At 40.9% G+C, this 21,097-nt stretch overlaps 1 protein-coding gene across 30 annotated transcripts in view; it reads left to right on the forward strand.

The window, feature by feature from the left end:
- The window catches only part of MAGI1 (membrane associated guanylate kinase, WW and PDZ domain containing 1), a 343,515-nt gene extending 323,372 nt beyond the window's left edge, over positions 1 to 20,143 (forward strand). For 8 of the 30 annotated variants that reach the window (XM_065845232.2, XM_065845239.2, XM_065845243.2 and 5 more), the window contains 7 exons: positions 2,368 to 2,661; positions 6,022 to 6,225; positions 11,086 to 11,176; positions 11,298 to 11,361; positions 12,375 to 12,521; positions 13,499 to 13,637; positions 17,272 to 20,143. In XM_065845232.2, the coding sequence (XP_065701304.1) occupies positions 2,368 to 2,661; positions 6,022 to 6,225; positions 11,086 to 11,176; positions 11,298 to 11,361; positions 12,375 to 12,521; positions 13,499 to 13,637; positions 17,272 to 17,972 (1,640 nt within the window). In that variant the 3' untranslated portion in view covers positions 17,973 to 20,143. Of the gene's footprint in view, positions 1 to 2,367; positions 2,662 to 6,021; positions 6,226 to 11,085; positions 11,177 to 11,297; positions 11,362 to 12,374; positions 12,522 to 13,498; positions 15,535 to 15,647; positions 15,737 to 17,271 lie in introns of those variants that run through there. The other 22 variants (XM_065845236.2, XM_065845241.2, XM_065845252.2 and 19 more) reach the window with 12 other exon arrangements.
- Positions 20,144 to 21,097: the final 954 nt, after the last annotated feature.

Genomic DNA, 21,097 nt, shown 5'->3' on the forward strand with positions numbered 1-21,097 from the left:
TGCTGTCTCTTCTTGTGAGTCCCTTTAGGGAGCCTGAGTGTGGGATTTGGTGCAGCTCACTTATTCAAAAGGAAGAACATTATGTAGCTTTTCAAGTTTAGGCATCTGGAGGAAAAATAGGCAGTGATGTACTTTAAGATTAAAAAATGTCAAAATAACAATCAGGTTGAAAATTAGGTCCACAGTGGAAGATAGGACTAGAATAGTACCTCTGAAACAGCTCTGTATTTTTATCCAGGGCTGAGCTCCTTCCGCACAATATTAAATAGATGCTCACTTCTCATTTCTTTCCTTCTCATTGTGGATTAAATGAAGGGCTATGTCTCCCCTCTAATACCCTCTCTCTCCTTCCTGACAAAGAGCTGCCAATGTGAAGAGGAGCTTTAGGAGATGAGGTTTGGGAGGAAGAGAAAGAGCAGCTGAATTTTTGGTATTGTTTTTGTGTGTAGGTTTTCTATCCAGTTTTACAGCCCCCAGGCTGGAAATTACCATGAAAGATTTAGATTCATGAGACATCTCGATAAAAACCCTTGATATTTCATTCAGGGGCTTGTTACTTCAGACTGAGCTATTTCTGAATCATTTCAAATGTGGACACTTACTCTAAGATAAATTATTCAGGATTCCTTATTTCACCTTAGATTTGCAGGCTTTGAATTCCAGCATAACTTTGTAGAGAAGCCTCCTCCTGAATTTTGATCCCTTATTCCTCTTCTCATCTATATATCAGCACAAAAAGATTGTTCACCTAAATGGGTACTTCATGTCTTGAGACTCTTATAGGGGAAAGTTTATACTCCCGTATTCTTAATATGTAGAATACTATATATTTAGTACATACATTGAGTATGTAAGTGCAGACAGGTACTTCTAAGTGTTTTTAAATTATTTTTCTTTGGATCATGGGTTTACAGATTTAGATTTTGTTTGGCACCCATTTTCTTCATGTTGCTTTGAAGGTCTTCGGCTTAATTTTGCTTCACCAAATTGGAGAGGTGACCTGATTAGCTGAGGCAGCCGTTCAGTGGAGACAAGTGCAATATGCTGCTCTCAACTGCACAAATGGACTGTGGATAACGGGCTGAGCAACAAAAAAACAGAAGCTATTGTGGGCCACGAGTTCTAATCTGAGGTTGGCTCAGGTGAAGAAAAACACTGTGCTGGGATGTTGACAGGGGGAGGCTCTCCTGATTTCCCAGCAGATGATGGCTCAGTTGCAATATGGTCCAGCACTTCAAGAAAGACATGTTTGAGTTGGAGAGAGCCCAACTGGAGGGAGTCCAGAGGACGAGTGAGAATAGGGAGAGCTCTAGAAAACATGGTCTGCAAGGAAATATTGAACAAATTGGGATTGTTTAGCCTAAAGCAGAGGAGAGGGAGGAGGTGTTACACTCCCCAAGACTATAAGAGGCTGCTGCAAAGAGGAAGGGAATAATATGTTCTCCATATGCCCGCTAGATAGAACTAGAAATAATACCCTTATGTCGCAGCAGGGAAGATTTAAGTTAGATATTGCAACCAATAGATTGCCTGGGGAGATATTTAACAGCAGATTAGACAAACATCTGTCAGGACTGACAGTAAGCATAGGTGGTCCTGGCTTGAGCAGACTGTGGACTAAGTGATGTTTTTGAGATTTCTTCAAGCCTTTTGGTAGCTGATTAGATTTTAAACTAATACCACTTCCAACTTCAGTTGCTGTTAAACACTTGTTTAATGTTAATAATGTTTAATGGTTCCACACTCTGACTGTGCCAGACAGTACAGATGATACTTGCTGGTTCTTCCATCCAGAAAACCTTGGTTCACGATATTTTTTTGCTTTAGTGTGAGTAGTTATAACTTAAGATCACAGTAATCAAAGGTAATCAGTGCTACCAAAGTGATAGTGTGGAGTTTAAAAATGCAGAGGCGTTGAATGTTGGGTGTTTGTTATTACTCTCTCTCCTATGGGTTTTTGCGCATATGCACGGTTGCACATATGTAAATGAAGTGGGGGTCTGATATCTAAAGTAGACACCTCTGAACCAGTGTAATCCAGGTTTTAAATGCCACTGAGCATCCGAGTACGCAGCACTACACTGGTTTAACTGTACTGCTGCTATAGTTCGGCAGCAAAACACTTTGGCTGTATGACCATGCACTGGAGAGGATGAGCATTTATAGTCAGTGCTGTCGCCAAACAGAGCTGTTGGTGGTGACATCCAAAAGGAGACAGAGCCTTTGATCATTATGGCCTTGATTTATAGATTAAAGTAGGCGAGCTGCCTTTTTTTTCTTTGCCTTTTTCTTGGTGAGCAGCACTTTTCAAGCACTAAACGGTGCAGCCTGCTCACACAGTCTTTTTTCTTTTTTTTCTCTTCCCAGTTCCCAAGGCAGAAAATGAAGTCCCATCCCCAGCCTCTTCCCACCACAGCAGCAACCAACCGGCCTCGCTGACAGAGGAGAAGCGAACGCCGCAGGGCAGCCAGAACTCCCTCAACACCGTCAGCTCGGGCAGCGGCAGCACCAGCGGCATCGGCAGCGGCGGTGGCGGGGGCAGCGGCGTCGTCAGCGCCGTGGTCCAGCCCTACGATGTGGAAATCCGCCGCGGCGAAAACGAGGGGTTCGGCTTCGTCATCGTCTCGTCGGTGAGCAGGCCGGAGGCAGGGACGACATTTGGTAAGTCTTGGGGTTTTATCAATGCGCCTCGAGTGAGATGCAGATTTGAGCGCTGTAGTGCAAGGAGGCAAGTTGGGATCTGTTTAATTAAATGTCATGAGCATGCCCTAATTAATAGCTTAATCAGAGGCCAAGTCTTGGTAGGTGTTTGCCTCCTGGGTTTTGTTCAGCACTGAGTCAAGAAAAGCGAAATCAGAAATCCCAACCTGAAGGGGAAAAATGCCACCAAGGGCAATTCCTGATGCTCCCTGTGAGCTGGACACCTTTCTGGGGTTTGCTCTCAGAAGACCAGCCAGGGACCACCCCCCCCAAGTGATTCTGTTTGCTAAAACAGAAGTGGAGCAGGTGGGATGAAATATGTTTCCTGATGGTGGAATTGAGCCAGTTGATTTAAAAGCAGTGATGCTTAAACGGATTAACTTCTCTTTGGCAATCAGGGTTATTCTGATCCTCATTATGGAGTGAGCATGCTGATAGCTGGGAAATTTTAATTAATAGTGCTTACTGGTGAGACATGAAATGGAGAATACTGTTAAAAAAAGAGGATTTTTTTTACCTATTCCACTTGTTCCCAAATCCATTTCTTCCGAATAGGGGGAAATAAAGATCACGTGATGTCGCACTTAATATCTTGCCCCAATAGAAGTAGTCATGGTTTCTTTCTGAAGACAATACTTTCTGCTAGACAGACTCGCATTTCCAGGTGTTGCTGTAGAAGAGGTGCACATAAGCTGGTTCTGCAAGTATGCACAAAACAGCCTACTCTAGAGCAGAAATGTCATTGCAAGGAGGAAACCAGTCAGAGATGCTATTTTCTTCCCTTTCCATCTCCTCCAAAGGGACCAGAGGCAGCAACCATTTATACTTTGTAGGGGAAAAAGCAGCTCCTCCTTCTGTGTTAGTCTGTGGTGTGTGATAGGGATGGAGGGGGAAAGAGAAGACAGAGTGAGTGCACTGGCCCTGCCTCACATCATCTCTCAGAGCAGGGCTGTGGTTTGCAGACAGAATACATTGCAGTCTCCCTGGACAGCTGGAACGCTCTGAGGCACGCAGGTGCATGTGGCAAGAAGTAGACTTTACCCCTTGTTTTTCCTGCCATTGGCAGAACCATTGCTAGTAAATTGCTAGTAAATAAGATATTGGTGTAGAATTAGCCATTTCTACCACTGTTCTGGGCAGTCATGGCAGCAGAGATTTCAAGGAGAAAATATCTGGTATAGACCTGATGCATTGAGTTCTGTGGGTTCTCAGATGCACTGTCCTTGCTGCTGGACACTGCTCTTCCAGAATAGGTATTTTGGTCCCAGAACACAGTGGTGTAATGCAGGGGTGTCAAACTCGTTTCCACCGGGGGCCACATCAGCTTCACAGTTGCCTTCAAAGGACTGAATGTAATTTTAGGACTATATGAACTAGGAGTAGTTAACTAAATTCATACAGTCCTAAAATTACATTCGGCTCTTTGAAGGTAACCGTGAGGCTGATGCGGCCCCCAGTGAAAAGGAGTTTGACAGCCCTGGTGTAATGTAATTTAGATTAAATTGAACTCAGTCTAAACTGGAGAGAGAGCTTTTATCCTCTGAAAGTATTTGCAAACATGTGTGTGAATAACTTTTACTGTATGAAGACTATGCTTTAACTCTTTTCTGCAGAGAAACCTTGACCTGAGGTCGTAAAGAGTTGTGTTTGCTTTAGCCTAAGATTCTCGCTAACTGGAAGTTTTCTGTGCAGGGGCTCCTCATTGGAGATCTGTTGATCTGTGACTGTTTTTCCTATAATTTTTTTCAAGTGTATTCAGCTTTTACCTAATACTCTGCATGAGATATGTTCCCTCTGCTGTGTGTTGCTTGCTTTGGACCTGTAGTTTTTTGTAGTTCTTTTTTCTTTCATGGGTAGTATTTAGAGATGGGCCAAACTGGTTCTAAAACTCACTTTGGTCACTTTGGTGTGGGCTCTGTCATCTATGTCCAGTGGATTGAATAGAGTAGGAGCTCATTTCGCCCTCCAAACAGCCTTTAAACTGGAGGAGTCTTTGTATTTCCGGGAAGGGAAACTTTCTAACATCACTGTAAAATAACAAAAAATATCCCCACAGTGTTTGCAGCTAACATTAACACTTTCTGCCAGTTTTTATTGTGTATTTCCAACTTTGTTCTCTCATCTCACATTCCTTTCCTTACCTGTTTCTTCTTTATGGTCTTTCTAGTGTTGCCATGTGTGCAGCAATGTATATCTCTAAAACTACTAATCAAATACAGACTACAGCATAGATAGGAAAGTGCATCTTGAGGGTGAATGTATTGTGGATGCAAGGTATGGGATGACCACTCTATACATCAAGGCTTTAACCATGTGCTGTATCCCAAGGGCCTCTTGCCCATGTAGGAAGCCGTACAAAAGCCCGATGGATTTATATGAGTGAAGCTGTGTATCCCCCTGTGTCGCAGTTCTGCATCTTATGGATGACCCTGTGTTTTTGGGACAAACAATCGCATGGAACAGGAGGAGAATTTTGTCTCCAAAACACATTCATCCTACAGTGCTCTTGCTCTGTATGTCAGACATCTCAATGGTTTTGTGTGTATGATTTCAGAGGTGTTTATTGCGGAGGTCCTTATTCCCACCCTGCTCTCATCCCAATGCCATCTAAGATTGTACAAGGGGAAGGGTTAACTTGGTTTAACAGAGGCTGACGTGGATGCCTGCACCAAATGAGTTACCTTTGTCAGTTTTGGCCCATCTGTAGCGGTCCTGTATCTTCCCTGGTAGTACCTTTAGTCACAATAGAAGAAAACCGTTTCATCTTGCTTCCCCACGCAGTGCTGAAATATTGGGTCTTCATGGTAGAAAGGGAGTTGCATTCCCTCCTAGGCCTAGAACAATTTTCTCTTTCTAAATTGAGAAAGAACAAAACATTGGCAGAAGCTTGAACAGCAGCTGACTTAGAGAAAAAACTCGAGACGCTGACACCGATGTAATCTTGGAGGAGGAGGGTTGTGTTTTCTACAAACAGTTTCCATTTTTTTATTCAAAAATTGGGTTATGATGGGGCTGCAATTGTAGTCTATAAAAATTCATCATTTATTAACAGAAAACAAGGGGGGGGGGTTGAATGATTTACGAACCACCTTTTTGTAACAGAAGTACTGTGCACTCATACTAGTTGATTGCCAATGTTTTGAACACTGGCAGCAAAGCTATCCTATAATAACTTTTGCTTGATGCATTAATTAATTAACCCTTAACCTTCTCTTTCCCTTTTCAACCCTTTTTCTCCTTTTCCCCTTCACCCACATATGTAATCAATTAAAAAACCAAAACCAAAACAAAACAAAAACAACCCCCAAACCAATACAAAAGCGGGAAATGCATGTGTGGCCATGCCTCACAAAATAGGTCGGATAATTGAAGGGAGTCCCGCAGACCGCTGTGGCAAGCTGAAAGTAGGCGATCGAATCTTGGCCGTGAATGGGTGCTCCATCACCAACAAGTCACATTCAGACATCGTCAACCTCATTAAGGAAGCGGGAAACACCGTTACCCTGCGCATCATTCCAGGAGATGGTAAAGTATATGTTTCCTGCTGTCTTATCTGACCCTCTTGTTGGTTTTGTTCCTGGGCTTTTTACATCGATCAAAGCTGCAAAGTCATGAAGGGCTCAATTTCCACTTTGGAAATTAGCGGTGAGGGAGGCTGTGAGTGTTCCATAGCTTTATTTTTTGTTTCCATACAAATGGGAGTTCTTTTTTATAAACAGGGAGGTGCTGATTCTACCTTTAAAAAAAGAATCAATTTTATCGTGTTCCTCCATGTATCTCCGTAAATTTGATGCATATCTCAGTACACTTCGATTTGATTCTTAGGTTGATAATGCAGCTTTAGAATATTTGGGAATCACTCGTTAATATGTGGGATTCCTGAAGCTTTGTATATATACAAGCAGGCTATAGAGTAAAGAGATCACAGAAAAGGATAAACACTTTGTCATGTTGTAAGCTGTTTGAAAAGAAGATTTGTTTTTATTCTGGGTGAGTTGCTTTGGGAACAAGCTCAGTACATTTTGAAATGACTTTGTTCAATTCCAGTGGCTCTGGAGCTGCTGTGTGCTTGCAGCCGATCATTGTAAGAGTTATCCTAGACGGGATATCACCATTTCAGAACAGAGGGAATGTGCAGGATCCCTTATAATATGCTGACATTTGGTACCGGTTTCAGGTCATTTAACTGTTTAGTAAAAATAAGGAGCTGTGTTATATATCAATTTCGTTAAATTCATCCCTAGCTGTGATGCCAAATAGGAACAGAGCAGAAACATGTGTAAAGCACAACTAAAGCTGCTGTGGTTCTAAATTCTGAGTATTTTATTTGTTCATTGTCCTGCTCTGCCATGGATGGGTTCATAGTGAGAACTCATTAGGCAGAAATCTTTTTAATTGGTTCTCTTTTTAAGCTGAATCCACAGTTTTAAGATTTGATGGCTCAGATACAGTGCTAATGAGCATTTCTTAGAGTTGTACAGGATACTATTTGCATTCAGTTAAATATAGAGAAAGTATGATTAAGTTTAAAAGAAGGGTTGAGAAAGTATGGCTGAATTGAGCCTGGTACCTGCATAGCAGAATGAAGTAGTTACATGATATGATTTCCAGCAAGAAGCATGTGGTAGTTGCTGACTCTCATGCTTTCTAATCTGAAACATGGAATTGGTTACCCCACAGAGCATGATTATGCTATGTTTAGCTTTAGGATAAAAATAGGCCAGGATGAGAAATGATCTGGTTATAAATTATTTCTGTTTATCATTATATGTTTTGCATTAAAGGCTTTATTTTCCTACTGTTTAGTAGCTATCAGGTCAAATGGTATATGATCCTTTCCTGCTTCCAGCAAATTGAGTGTTCATGAATAATAAAATGGCTGTGAATCAGGCTAACATCTGAGCTGGCCTGTGTGTGCCAGTTTTGGAAGGTAAACTGGGAAAATAATTGTTCAGTGCTTCTATTTTAGTTTCTGATCAAAATCCAGGAAGGCGAATCTTTCAATAATCTTTTTAAAAGGCAAAAATACCTAAGAGGTTAATAACTTTTGAATGATTTAGGAATTTTTTGAGAAGACTATAGCATCCTGACATGAATGCTCAGCCAGTCTTGTTCATGCAAATATGTGTACAAAACATAATTTTCAATTGCTTAGGTTAGAATGGAAATCTGTACCTGTGACTGACAAGTATTCCCAGCAAAGGTGGAAAGGTGTAATTTAGGGAAGGAAACAACTCTTGTCTCTCATCGCAATGCAGGCTTCTAGTCTTTTCATTTACTGTCCCTTTGAAATTCGTATTGCCAACTTTGCACAGAATTACCTGCATTTAATTTCCAAAAGCAAATAAACCAAACACTCTTGAAATTGCTGAGAGGTTTGCTCTAAAAAAAAAAAAAGGTTTTAATGTTGTTTTCATTTTGCTGTCCTTGGGTGCTTTTGATTTGGTTTTTATTTTTGTTGCTTTTGGGCTGCTTTTTTTGTAAATATAAATGGTCTTACAGTGCACTTAAAGGGGCAGGGGGGAGAATAAGTCAGAAGCCATGCTTCTGAGACAAACATGAAACCAAGGTTTATCACAAGACTCACAATAAACTCACACTTCTAATCTCTTCTAACATTATTAAAAACATCAAGAGTTTTTGCTGTATAGTAAGTCTTGCACCAACTCATTGCCCTAGACCACTGCAGGAGTGCATCTGCCATGAAATGACAATGCTGTAACGTATCACCAGCTGATGCAAGGATACAGAGTGCTGAAAAATGACAAGCTTAGATTAGACATTTAATTGGTGTCTGAGTGTTCTACGGCAGAATGGGGCAAGGAATCAATGAAATAGGATTTAGAACGTATAGTTGTAATTCTAACAGAGACAATTTTTCCTATATTTGTGTGCCGTTCCAGTTTTGCATGGAGGCTGGCATGCATCCTGAACCAGTGTCTAAAAAACTAGCAAAATTATGCACAACTCCTGACTCATGGGGTAGGGTGGGCTAAAGATAGACACAGTACAGTGGCGTAGAGATACATCTATACCAAGATTTGTTGTTGCTCTGCTTGGCATTCTTAGTGTGACCTACTAAAGGGTAGAAATCTTACATTCTCTTTGAAGCTCATCTTCATCTGATCTTCAAATATTTGTGGAAGTTTTCAGAGGCTTTTGTTCTGGATAAATAGAGAACACTTAACCATGTTTCAAGGCCTTCTTATGTTGGAGACTAATTTTAGCATCAAGGCACCTTCACAAAATCCAACAGTGTAACCACACATAGGGATGCCTCCTCCTCACACGAGCCAGTTGCCAGCGGCACATCCTCACGAGGGCTTGTTTTGGTCATGTCTACCCTGAGAGATGCAGGTAGACACAGGAGCTGCTCCTGCTCTCCAAGACACTGGACACAAGCCAGCTCTGGTCTGGAAGATGTTACAACTGCATATGTTGAGGGTTTGGGCATGTTAACTTGGCCACATTGCTGCAGGCAAAGGAGCTTTGCTGTCCTTGCACCCATCTGTTTAAATGGTTCTTCTTTTAATATTTCCCATTTCCTGAGTTGCCCTTGACATGCACAGAAAGGAAAAGCCTTCACCTCATCTAGATATCTCCACAATGAAAATAAATTCATGAAATAGAATAGGTTCCCAGGACCAAGTAAGCCCACAACCACCACCTCTCCTTAATTCAGGCAAGAACCCCTCCCATTTCTGCAATTTTGTATTACAGTTGAACTCTGTTTAACAATGGCAGATTTCTCCGTAGTAAATAAAATGAATTACCGGATGCCTGGAGCTTAAGAAGCAAACAAGGGCAGGGTAGAAGACCTTGTAATATAATGTTGGAGAGCCAAATGTTTCCACCCGGTTTTCATTGCTGTTTTCTGTTGGTGGCTTTTTTTCAAGTGGGATTGGAACTGAAGACATTCAATTAAGAAACAAGGTGCATGACCTTAATTTTAGGCAGAATTTTAAATGAGTTCTGGGTTAACTCTGGTCTTATTGAACTCCATGATAAAGGTCCAAAATGACAAGGGGACCATTCTGCCATGCCATGCTGTGAAGGACACCTAGATAGTCCCTTTTCACTTGTGCCTACAGCTACTCCCTTCCCAGATTTGTGAAGCAGGAGAGAGGACCACTCCTGGGAACATCTCCTCCTTTGTGTAGAGAAATACAGCATTTGTACAGGCTGATGTTGTGCTGACAACCCTTTACCATGGCATAAATTGAGTTTTGAAGTTAATCCTTCTTTCTCTATTCTACCAGTGAGCCCTTTTGTAAATGGTACCAGAGCTGCTGGTGCATGTACTACAGGTGGTTCCACGTCCCTGTGTGCAGCTTTGAGTGCTCAGGCAGCAGCGAGTTTTATTTCAAAGATGGATTTCAGGAAGCTTGCATTTTAACCACTTTGAATATCACCTTGTGAGGTATTAGATAAAAGCCCTGTCTCAATCCTACTGCAGATTGCAGTTTCTGATGGAGGAAGCACTGATAAGCTTATAATCCATGGAATAGTTATTGCTACTATAAAATTAATCCAGTCATTCTACCATATTTGGAGACTTTAATGATTGGAATTCATGTCGTTAGACAACAGACAAAACATTCTTCAACGCCTCGTCCAGAAGTCAGTCTTTGTTCTGAGTGTGTCTAACGGTCAAAGATGTTTCTAATCTAGATTTCACAATTATTTTTCTTTTTTTATTTTTTTTTTCCAGTTGAGTGGCGGTATTTTTTTTTTGAGATGAATGAGAATTCTGATGTGTTTGCTTACTGAAAAAAAAACACGACTCATTTGTGTATATATTATATAAATATACTACGTATATTGTATAAATATTTGACTCCCTGCTCTACACCATTTGTGATGGGTAGATGTGGCAGTTTCCAATATGCACATGTTTTGCTCATTAGTTCTTGCAGTGACAATGAAGGTAAAGATGATGTCTTCCATAAAGCCTTGACTTTTTCAAGAGCATAGAATACAGCAGCAGCAGTTATGTGACAAATGCTTCGTAGTTGGTTAGGGGTGTTTAGAAGTTTTCCTCTTATGAAGAAGAAAAACAGAATACACAGTAATTTGGTACATCTGGTGACAGATACCAGTAAAAAGATGAGCCATGCGGCATATATCATGTTAAGTTTCAATGTGCAACTCAAAGGCCAATATTTCTCTACAACTGAGGTTCTGTACTGTTTGATATATATAATTACTATGACTTAGCTTAAACTTTATCCTGTTAGTTTTTGGATTTAAGAAATTTGAGCTAATCTCATGTTCTTTAAAAACAACATAGTGATGGTTTCTAGTGAAATGCCTTTGCAAAACTTTTGTTTTATCAATTAATATCCAATGGTCTTCCCTCATAATGAAAAAAAAATTATTTTGCAGAATCCTCCAATGCTACTTTATTGACCAATGCAGAAAAAATTGCTACAATTACAACCACACATACTCCTCAGCAAATACCACAGGAGACCAGGTCAGATTGTTTTCCTTGAGGAGAGCACGTTGACGTGCTCTCTCTTCGGTTGCTTCTCAATCGTCTTCACATCCCATGAGCTTTATTTTTCCTCTCTCCCTCTTTCTGTCACTTGCCACAGCAGGAACAACACCAAACCAAAGCAGGAATCCCAGTTTGATTTCAAGCCACCCCAAGCAGCACAGGTAAGGAGAACCTTTCTAATTATTTTGTTTATCACAGACTGTTGCTTCCAATCTGCTTGAGGGCTGCATTCAAATGTTTCCCTTGACAATTCCTACTGGGAAGGTGTTCTCCCTTGGTCTGTTTGCTGAAGAAAAAGGAATTTGCTGGTTAGCTTCTTAATATGTGTTGCTGTTGTTTTAGCTGAGAAACGTTTCCAACACATTCTCATCAAGACTTCTAGGGAGAACAAAATAGGGAAGAAAAAAAGCTGACATTTTTACAACAGTAATAATTTATGTGTTTGTTTATTGAATTGTACATTTGGAGGGGCCTCTCTAGAAAGTACTGTTGTGTGTAAATGATAAATTCAGAGGACAAAAAAGAGGAAAAGTTATGGGGGGCAATAACCGGAGTGTTCTAGCCTTCACATATGGCATCTTATTAGAGAGATTATCCGTCTCACTCTTAAATTTCCTTGCCACTGGCCATCCCAGAAGTAACCTCTTCCATTAGGGATTTCAAAACATCCCTACGGCAACAGCATTTATGCAAAACAATGCACTTACTTCTGAGCTTCTTGCAAAGGAATAGATGAGGTGGTAACAAAAAGGAAAAGCCAGCGCCATGGCATAGACTCGTCCCAGGTACCATTAGACATTTACCTAAAGCCTGGCACTGGCAGTGAGGTTGCCTCAACCTTCCTTTGCAGTTGGTAGAGCATCAACCACCCTCCAGAAATGTGCTTTTCTGCCCTGGCCACAGGAGGTGGTGTATAACAGAGGTGCCTAAAAATACATGGCATGTGGCCAAGGCCATTCATCCAAACAGCTCTTTGCACCACTAGCACTACAAATAACAGTGTGGTATCCGAGGAAGCAGAAAATTCTAGTCTGCATGTGAAAACTCAACTGATTTTCTTTTTTTAATTATGAGCAACAACAAAAAAAATATGCGTTAGTTGGATAATTGCAAAATGAGGGTAGAGCAGCATTTAACTTTCAGTTCAATTGCACACATGTTGTCTTCCTTCCAGCAGGACCAAGACTTTTACACTGTTGAGCTGGAGAGAGGACCCAAAGGGTTTGGCTTCAGCCTGCGAGGTGGCCGGGAGTACAACATGGATCTGTACGTGTTGCGGCTCGCTGAGGATGGGCCAGCTGAGAGATGCGGGAAGATGAGGGTACGTGTAAATAAAAAACGCTTCTTTGCAATAAACTGCCTTCCGTTTCTCTCCCATACAGGGACAAGGTACATGTAGTAATGGAAATGTAACAGCCTCAGCTCTTAAACTGCAGCTGTGAGTAGAGAGTCAAAGTGTTCCTCCTGGTCCTCTCTGTCAGTGAGCAGAGAGGGCAGAGAGCATAGACATTGACCCAGGGGTTACAAAATTATAATATAGTTTTTGATTAGTATAAACTGTTAACTCCACATGTCAGCTAAGTTATCAACATAATTACAAGTGCATATGTTCTAAAATGCCTACAGAAAAAATAAATTGCCAAGTTTTATGTACTCCTTGCTCCTCAGTTAGAGAATGTGTGATAACTTTACAGCATATGTCTTTTTCTCCTCTGGATATATCATGCAAAGAGCATTTTCAAAATTCTTTTGCTAGCGATTGATTTATAGGTCCAATACTTTTGCTGATGGAAATAAATCAGTGCTGCCCTGTGGAAGTCAATGCTTTGACGCTCTTCCAAGCCCTGTTTTCCTATCCCGATGAATGATTATATTTACAAAAGCAGCTTTGCTGGTTCATAGTGGGTATTATATCCAAGTGAGTAACAGACCTGAGCAAACTATTTGAACGTCCCAGTAACAGCAGACTGTAAAACAAGCAACCACTTTGACCAGAGACTTTACAAAGAATGTAAATAAAATGAAAGAACACCGGTCCTAACACAGCTATAGGTATTGAGCAATACAGTATGCGAGGTGGTTTTATGGAACAGCGATGAACTATTTTGATACCTCAAGCTTTCCCTGTTGTCTTCTTGTCTTCAGTGGGCTGTCACTGGAAGGAGCTGGGTGTATTTAGCTTCATGTGGTGCATAGCTCTTCCAACTTTGCTGTGGCCGTTGTCTTGTGGTGTGCTGGTGATGTCCCTCATGGGGGCTTGTTGCTAATCTTAGACTTTTTTTTTTATTGCATTGACAGATCGGTGATGAAATCTTAGAGATCAACGGAGAAACTACCAAGAACATGAAGCATGCTCGGGCCATCGAACTGATTAAAAACGGTGGCCGCAGGGTCCGCCTGTTTCTGAAACGCGGAGATGGCTCTGTCCCAGAATATGGTGGGTCAAACTATGAAAACATTCCTTTCTTCCCTGGCATCACTCCATGAATGATTTGTCTCAAGATCTGAAGCGGGAATTCTTTTTTATTTTCCTTTCTCACCAGTGTCTTACCAACCTTTGCAACATATGGTTAATTGCCTCGCTTGTGCTGAATTTTCTACACATTTCATCCTTTGCTTGCTTCCATGGACTTGGGGCGCAGTGTAAGGCAAGATCATCATAGCAGTATTTTTGGTGATCAGAGAGGAAAACAAAACAAAACAAAACCTTATTGTCTTGTCCAGCCAAACAAGGAATGTCATTGAACTGTGCCAAACTGTTTCTCAGCGGCTGAATTGTTTGTTTTTTTTTTTCAAATAGATCTCTACTTCTAATCAATGCAAAAACTGGGATTCTGAGTTATTATTCTGAAGCAGTGATTTTTTAATTTTTTTGGTAGATTTTTCTCTTAGTTCCGGTCTGTATCCATAGACATGAATGCCAAGACGGCTTATGAGATTTTTTGCCTTCCCTTAGTATTTATGTAAATATTTATAAAGTTATGTAAGAAAAATAAGGAAAGGAAAAAAAAAAAAAAAAGCTTTACTGCAAAAATATATTGATTTGGCCTCCTGAGCCCTTTTCTTCCCCCTTAAACTGTCTGCTGGTTTCAACTAGTTAATTTGTAAGGTATGAAAAGGTGAGGAATTCATGAAAAGGTGCTCTTGTGTCTGTCTTGGGGGAAACATTCAGTCCTCGTTTCTTACTAAGAATTGCATTAGATTTCCTTTTCTTCTCCTGGAGGTTGGATTGCTGGGTGGCTTAACTTAGCACACTATTTAATATTATAATTATGTCTTATTTATTTGAGATAATTGTCAAATATTGTGCCCTCGATGGAGGGCTACTCCCAACCAAAGGTCTTTGAGGTTTCTATAGAAACGGATGATTGAAGGGATGTCCTTTATACTTTCCATCCCGTATTTGGGTTACTTCTGTGTCAGTAAGTTCTGTGTTTATCATTCACTCCATGTCCTAAAACCAGAAACAAAAACTTTCTGCACAATTTATGAACTTGATTTTCTTTACATTTACTGTACCACGTTTGAGAGTTTCTGCTCACTCTGCTCATTAATTTAACTTAAAATGACCAATTCAGAGTATAACCAACAAACAATTGAAGTGTTTAATAATATGGAAGGGAGGTTGTGGGTTTACACTTCTGTACTATAAATAGCACACCGGAAGGTTCAATGATGGCACTGAAATTCTGTAATGTTCTTTCTACCTTTGTCTTTTCCTATACTACTTTGGATGTACAGTACTGTATCATATGCTAGACTGCATAAAAACCCTGTAAATTAAGTGCTTCACTTCTCAAAGCATATGTCTGTTGCACTGAGGATGGAAATCCACCACCGATTTTCTTTTGGCTAATGCTAAACCACTAAGCGTTCATTCTTCAAGCAAGGATTTAATATACAGGGGTTGCACTACTGTAAAGAATATCCTTGTAACATTTGGGACTCCTTCCTCTCTTTGTTCTGTTCGCTGCAGTCGCAAATGGTTCCTCTAATAATGTTAAGTTCCAATATTTTTCTGACTCGATTGGAACGTGCTTCTCTATGAGGCTGTATATTTTTGTAATGAGTTTTGTACTTATTTTTAATGTCGTGGTCTCTGGTGGACTTTATTTTCGTTGTTGTTTGATTGTTAATGTTTTTTCTATGACATTCTGTGTCGCTGTTCCAGCTGTCTTTTAGAATGGATGCTCTCGTTGTCTGGGTTATTAAATCACCTCTTAGATGTCTCTCTATGTCACGATGATAACAACTGCTGTCTTTGCAGCCTTATATTTGGGTGAAGCCTAGACAATCTGACTGGAAAAATAAACTTTCTTTATTCTAAGATAAAATATTAATATGAAGATTTTTCTTTCTTTCATCTTTATTATAGGGAATCTAAATTTTCTGCTTTTCTCTTTCTCTTTCTCTTACTTTTCTTGGTGCTGGGCTCTTCCTTCCTCAGCGATGATACCTCCTAATATCGCTGCATGTATGAGAAATGACAAGCTCGGGGAGTCTTGCTTCTACCTTATGGGCCATAATCAAACTACGGTTTGTAGCTAAAATCAATATTAGGTGTTTTTGTGCTGTGGCCTAATTCCCTCACATTGCTTTCTGCTTTGCTATATTTTATATGTACAGCAGTTCATTCCGAGCACCTTGCGTCCCCTGAATTGTAAGTACACCCCAGGACACGTTTAAACCTCGCTGGTACCTTGTGCAATAGCCAGGCTGCCACAAGCCACGTGCTTACAGCTATGGAAAAGCAGTGTGGTTCCCAGCTGCTGCCTGGAAAAGCTAATAAGTGAAAATGCACACACGTGAGTCACAACACGGGTTTCACCTGGAAATCACAAATACCGTGGCCCACACCGACCCTCCCAAGCTCAGGAATGGAAATGACATCAAGAGGGAGATACTTTGTGTGATGGCAGGACGAATGAGCGCATAGAGTGTTTGGCTTGGGGGAGGGAAGACAAAAAGGAGGAAAACAGACAAAAATAATTTGCCCACGTGTGTGTGAGGGTTTTCAGTTGTTGCCATGAGGACAGTCCACCTCAAGGTGGGGGTCTGGGTGCAGGAAGCGTAGCTGACACCAGCCGAGCTGCCCTGCAGAAGTTACTTTAACAAAGAAAACAATAAGCAAATTAAAGCAATGCTCACATTAAGTCAGCACAGCTACTTTAATGATTGCCGTATCTATAATGAATCATTCATAAACATCCGTTACAAGTGATGTGAGTAATTGTAGCTTAGCTACAGTACAGGGGCTGGTTTTTAGTTTGGGGGTTGTTTTTTTTCTTCAGCTTTGCAGTTTGTCTCGCAGAGGTAGCTCAGCTGTATTTTACCTGAAATACTACATGAAAAATAATGAGCTGGAGATTAGGTTTTAATCAAAGCCATCCTACATATTACAATATCTTTCCATTGCTTTGATATGAAAAAATCATAACCTCTGTCATCATTGTTCAAATCATTGTGGCAAAACCAAAATCTACCTGAGGACTTTTTGTAACATGGTAGAACTAAGTGAGATTAAGTAATGTCTTAAATGAAATGAAAATTGCATGATTACAGTCTAATTCTCACACCTTCAAAATGTTATTTTACAAGGCAGAAACTTAATAATCAATTCTATTTTCTGTACATTTTCTGCTATTTGAAACAAGGCCTCCCACACCTGGAAGGCAATTCTTTCAAAAGACTTGAAAGAAAAAAATCCTTCCCTAAAGACCTTCTTTATTGGAAACTGTTAAAAAAACCCAAAACACCAACAGCCCCAACTGGAAAGAAAGTAGGGTAACCAAAACATTATGAATTTGGGCTTGGGGAAACCATAAAATGCCCCATGACCAGAAGAGCAATAAGATGATACAGGCTTGGACCAAAACACGACTAATGAACAGAGCAGCACCAGTACTAACCTGTAACTCTCGTTGTTCGCAGTTAAATTAACAAAAGCTTCGGTTAGCCCTCGCTGACTGCTTGTTTGTTTTTGTCACTAATGAAGTCTGAAGAGTGATAAGTGGTGTCACGGCGCTGCAGAAGGCATCGGTACCAAACACTTTGCTGTTATTTTCTTTCAGACCCCAGCAGTGACAGGAACAGTCCCGCCACAGGTTCACAAAACATATCGGAAATGAAACCCGTGCCATCTGACCGACGGCAGCACCCATCATCGGAGTCCAGTTATCCACCAGACCTTCACAAATCATCACAACATGGGGACAAGCGGACTTATGTTAGAGACCTAAAAGGCAGCAGAGAGTTTAGCAGACATCCCAATGAACACCACACTTGGAATGGGACTTCTAAAACCAACGACCACGTGCCAGGCAGGAGGATGGAGAGATCGCCGGAGAGGAGGCGCGAGCGGCAGCCGGAGAGGGCGGTGGTGAACGGGCAGAAGAGAAGGTCTCCCGAAAAGCGCAGGGAAGGGACGAGGAGTGCCGACAACACTTTGGAGAGGCGGGAACGACACGAGAGGAGGAGAGACCTCTCCCCTGAGAGGCGCAGAGAGCGGTCCCCCGGCCGCCGCCGGCGGTCGCTGGAGAGACTCACGGAGCCCAGGAGGTCGCCCGACCGGAGAAGAGAGAGCTCCCTGGACCGGCGGGCCAAGTCCTCCGACCGGCGGAGGGAGAGGTCGCCCGACAGACGGCTCAGGGAGGAGCGAGCCGGCCGCCGGGAGAGGGAAGAGCCCGGCTGGAAGCAGGAGCCGAGCCGCAGGCACCCGCCCGAGCAGCGCCGGCGGCCGCACAAGGAGTGCAGCACCGACCTCAGCATCTGAGGGGTCCCCCGGGGTCCCCGTCACCTTCCCCACGTGGCAGGAGCCGAGGAGAGAGAGTGGGAGCTGAAACCATCCGGCTTTTGCAGGCGAGGAGACATCCATCCGGCACCTGCTGATCCTACAAACCTTTTATGCAGATTAAATCTTATAAAAAAATAAAAAAAAGTGTTGTGCCTGATGTATAATATTAAAGAAAGTATTTTTCAGTGTATTCTTTTTTTTTTTTTAATTACTTGCCAAATGTTGGTCCTAAAGGATTATAAAATTTTGTTTCTACATTCTTTGTAGATTTCTTAAGAATAATTCCTTTATTGGGCTACTTTCCCTCCTCCCCAATATAGTGAATGGGGGGTAGCCAGTAATATAGGCAAAGGATTTTATGACCACGTTTGAATAATTTGATCCAGACTGTTCTCTAGTGACTCACTGCTACACTGTATGTAGAAAATTTTTTAAGGGTTGGGGGTGGGAAAGGAAGAAAATGGTTCATCTCAGTAGGAATGGAGCGCTTCTGCTGAAGGAATTAAAAACAAAAGAGACAAATGTTCCTAAAATTGCAAGAACTGTTTGAAGAGACTACTGTTTCAATGAAGGATATTTATAATAATAATTAATAATTAAAAAAAAAAATACAAACCCACACAGCACAAGATGATTTGCGATAAGGAATTTCTAGTTTGTTCCATGAACAGTTTATACTTTCAGGCCCCCTCTGCAGGATGCACAAAGACAGAAGGACTGGTAACCACCATGCCTGTGTCACACACTAACGTAGACTGTTGATCTCTCATTAGCCTCAGCAACACTTAACGATATTTCATTAGGGCAGTTGCCGCAGCCCTACTCATCTTCTAGATGTATATGGACAGCAACCCAAGCATGCATGGTATTTATTGTTTGTCTGCTTTGAAGCAAGAGGAGGGATCGGGATCCTGGGACAAGGCACAATGCGGTGGGAGCAAAGTCCTCTCTCTTGGAGCGGGTGTATTCCTTCTGCTCAGGCAAAACCAGTGGGCTTTTCTTATTTTGCCAGATTCCAAAAGCTCTCTCTTCTTCTCGCTCTGTATTTAAGTTTTTTATTTTACTGGTTCATCCTTACTGGGGCAGAAGGAGTTCACTTGCTGGGGTTGGGGTGGGGGGGGAATAAAAAAAAAGTGTATATCAAAGTAAAAACACAGGCAAAAAAGAAGCAATCAGTGGGACAACCTGGTTGTATTATGGAAGCCTATCCATACTGGTTTTATGCTGTAAATTTGAATCTAAGAACAGCAGCAAAAGGGAAACCTGCAAGTTTCTAAGTTGTATTTTTAAATTTGCAAGTTGTGTGGTAAGTCTGCTGTAGTATCGGTATAAGATTGGTATAAGGATTACTGCCTAGCTGAGCCAAAATGTTTGCCGTTATTGTTGGACCACTAAATTAAACTGCTGCTTTTTACAGTGCATTGGTGTGTACATGTATACTGTTTCACATTTTCCATATGAACACAAAAACATTGCAAGTCTATCACTGTTGTTGCCATGGTACTGTAAAAACAAAACCAAGAAAGAAGATGGCCGATCATTGTGTGTACAGTTTAAATTGTAATTAATAGAGCCTGTTGGAAAAAAAAACCAACCTGTTGCCTTTTTCTTGTATAAAAGAGGATTTATGACAAAATTTAGCTGTGAGGAATGTGATTAAGTGTTTATATTTCTGAAAATGGAACAAATTGATTCAGGGGATATATTTTAATGTAAACTGAATCAGGTATGTAAAGCTGTTTTAAAATGGGAGACTATATAAGTAATTCTAAAGCTTTTGTTGGTTTGAATATCAATTCTTCATGGTGGGCCTGCTTATGGATTATTAAGCACTTGTATGCAGTCTATGTTCTTCAACCATCATTTCTTGCAATGTGCTTCAGACATAATGCTCTTTTCTGTGTTGATGAAAAGCAGTATGTGGGCCAATCTTTTTTATAAAACACTATGCATATATAAATATCACATTGTTCATAGCTTTATTTGACTTTTTGGGTTTATACATAACACTAGTACAAGTAGATGTGGACTTACCCAGTACAAGCTTCTTGCCTTGGAACAGACACTATGTATATGATGTAGCAACAAAGAAGGAGAAAGTCTGTGAATGCTATTTTTATTATCAAATAAAGTTTTCCATACAAAGCATACATATGAGTGTAGTGGTAAGATAAAGGAGGAGCCACACCTTGATGTTGCTTACTCATCCCTGTCTATATTAGTAAATCGTAGGTTACATTCTCCAAGGGCCATCCATTAAATGTGTATTAATGATCCATTTGACAAGCCTTAAAGCAACAATTCCCGGTTTTCCAATACAAAATTTTCTTCCACCAAATAATTAGAAACCAAGGGTTTAGGTGAAGCAGGGTTTGTTATACATCTGGGCTTTGTGTCATTGGTCCTTCGTAACATGTCAGCAGTGCAACAGTTTAAAATAAAGGCAGCAACTCCTCTATTGCAGTTGCTGGGATTGTTGGTGTCGTATATATATGTATTGATATGTGTGTATATATACATATACATACATATATATCCATATTGCTAAGATTTTCTGTCTCCCATCTCTTAGTTCTTCAAATGTGTAAAGATTGGTAACTTAAGGATTACAAAACTGTTTACTTTAAATAATAGATTTTTCTTTAATAACTTTTAGACATTGTGGAGTTTATCAGGCCCCTCTCATATGTTTTCCAAATAATTCAGCTAACCTGCTGGGAGTCCAGGCAGCTTAAGAGTTGCTGGTGAATGGTTTGTGTTTCCAACCACAGCATCTGCAGAGAGATTTGTCTGATGGAGCCCGAGTCTTTTGAGTTGGGGTTGGGTCACTGAGAAAGTGTTTGAATATTCTAGGTTTGAATCTTTTATGATGTTCAATACCTTTTTACTCTAAAATTATGTTGCATGGGTTGTATGGGTTCTGAATTTGTATCTTCTGCTGTTACTGCTATTTGTCCTCTCTTCGCTCATGTTATGACATAGTGCGAACAATCTTGGGGAGCCGCTTAGGTGAGTCTCAAGCTTTTGAAGTGTGTCTTTGAAGTGCGGAGTCTCTAGCTAAAGAAGATACTACATAGATAATACTAAAATTACGTTTGACAGAA

Source organism: Patagioenas fasciata, chromosome 10, assembly GCF_037038585.1.
Source record: "Patagioenas fasciata isolate bPatFas1 chromosome 10, bPatFas1.hap1, whole genome shotgun sequence".
NCBI lineage: Eukaryota > Metazoa > Chordata > Aves > Columbiformes > Columbidae > Patagioenas > Patagioenas fasciata.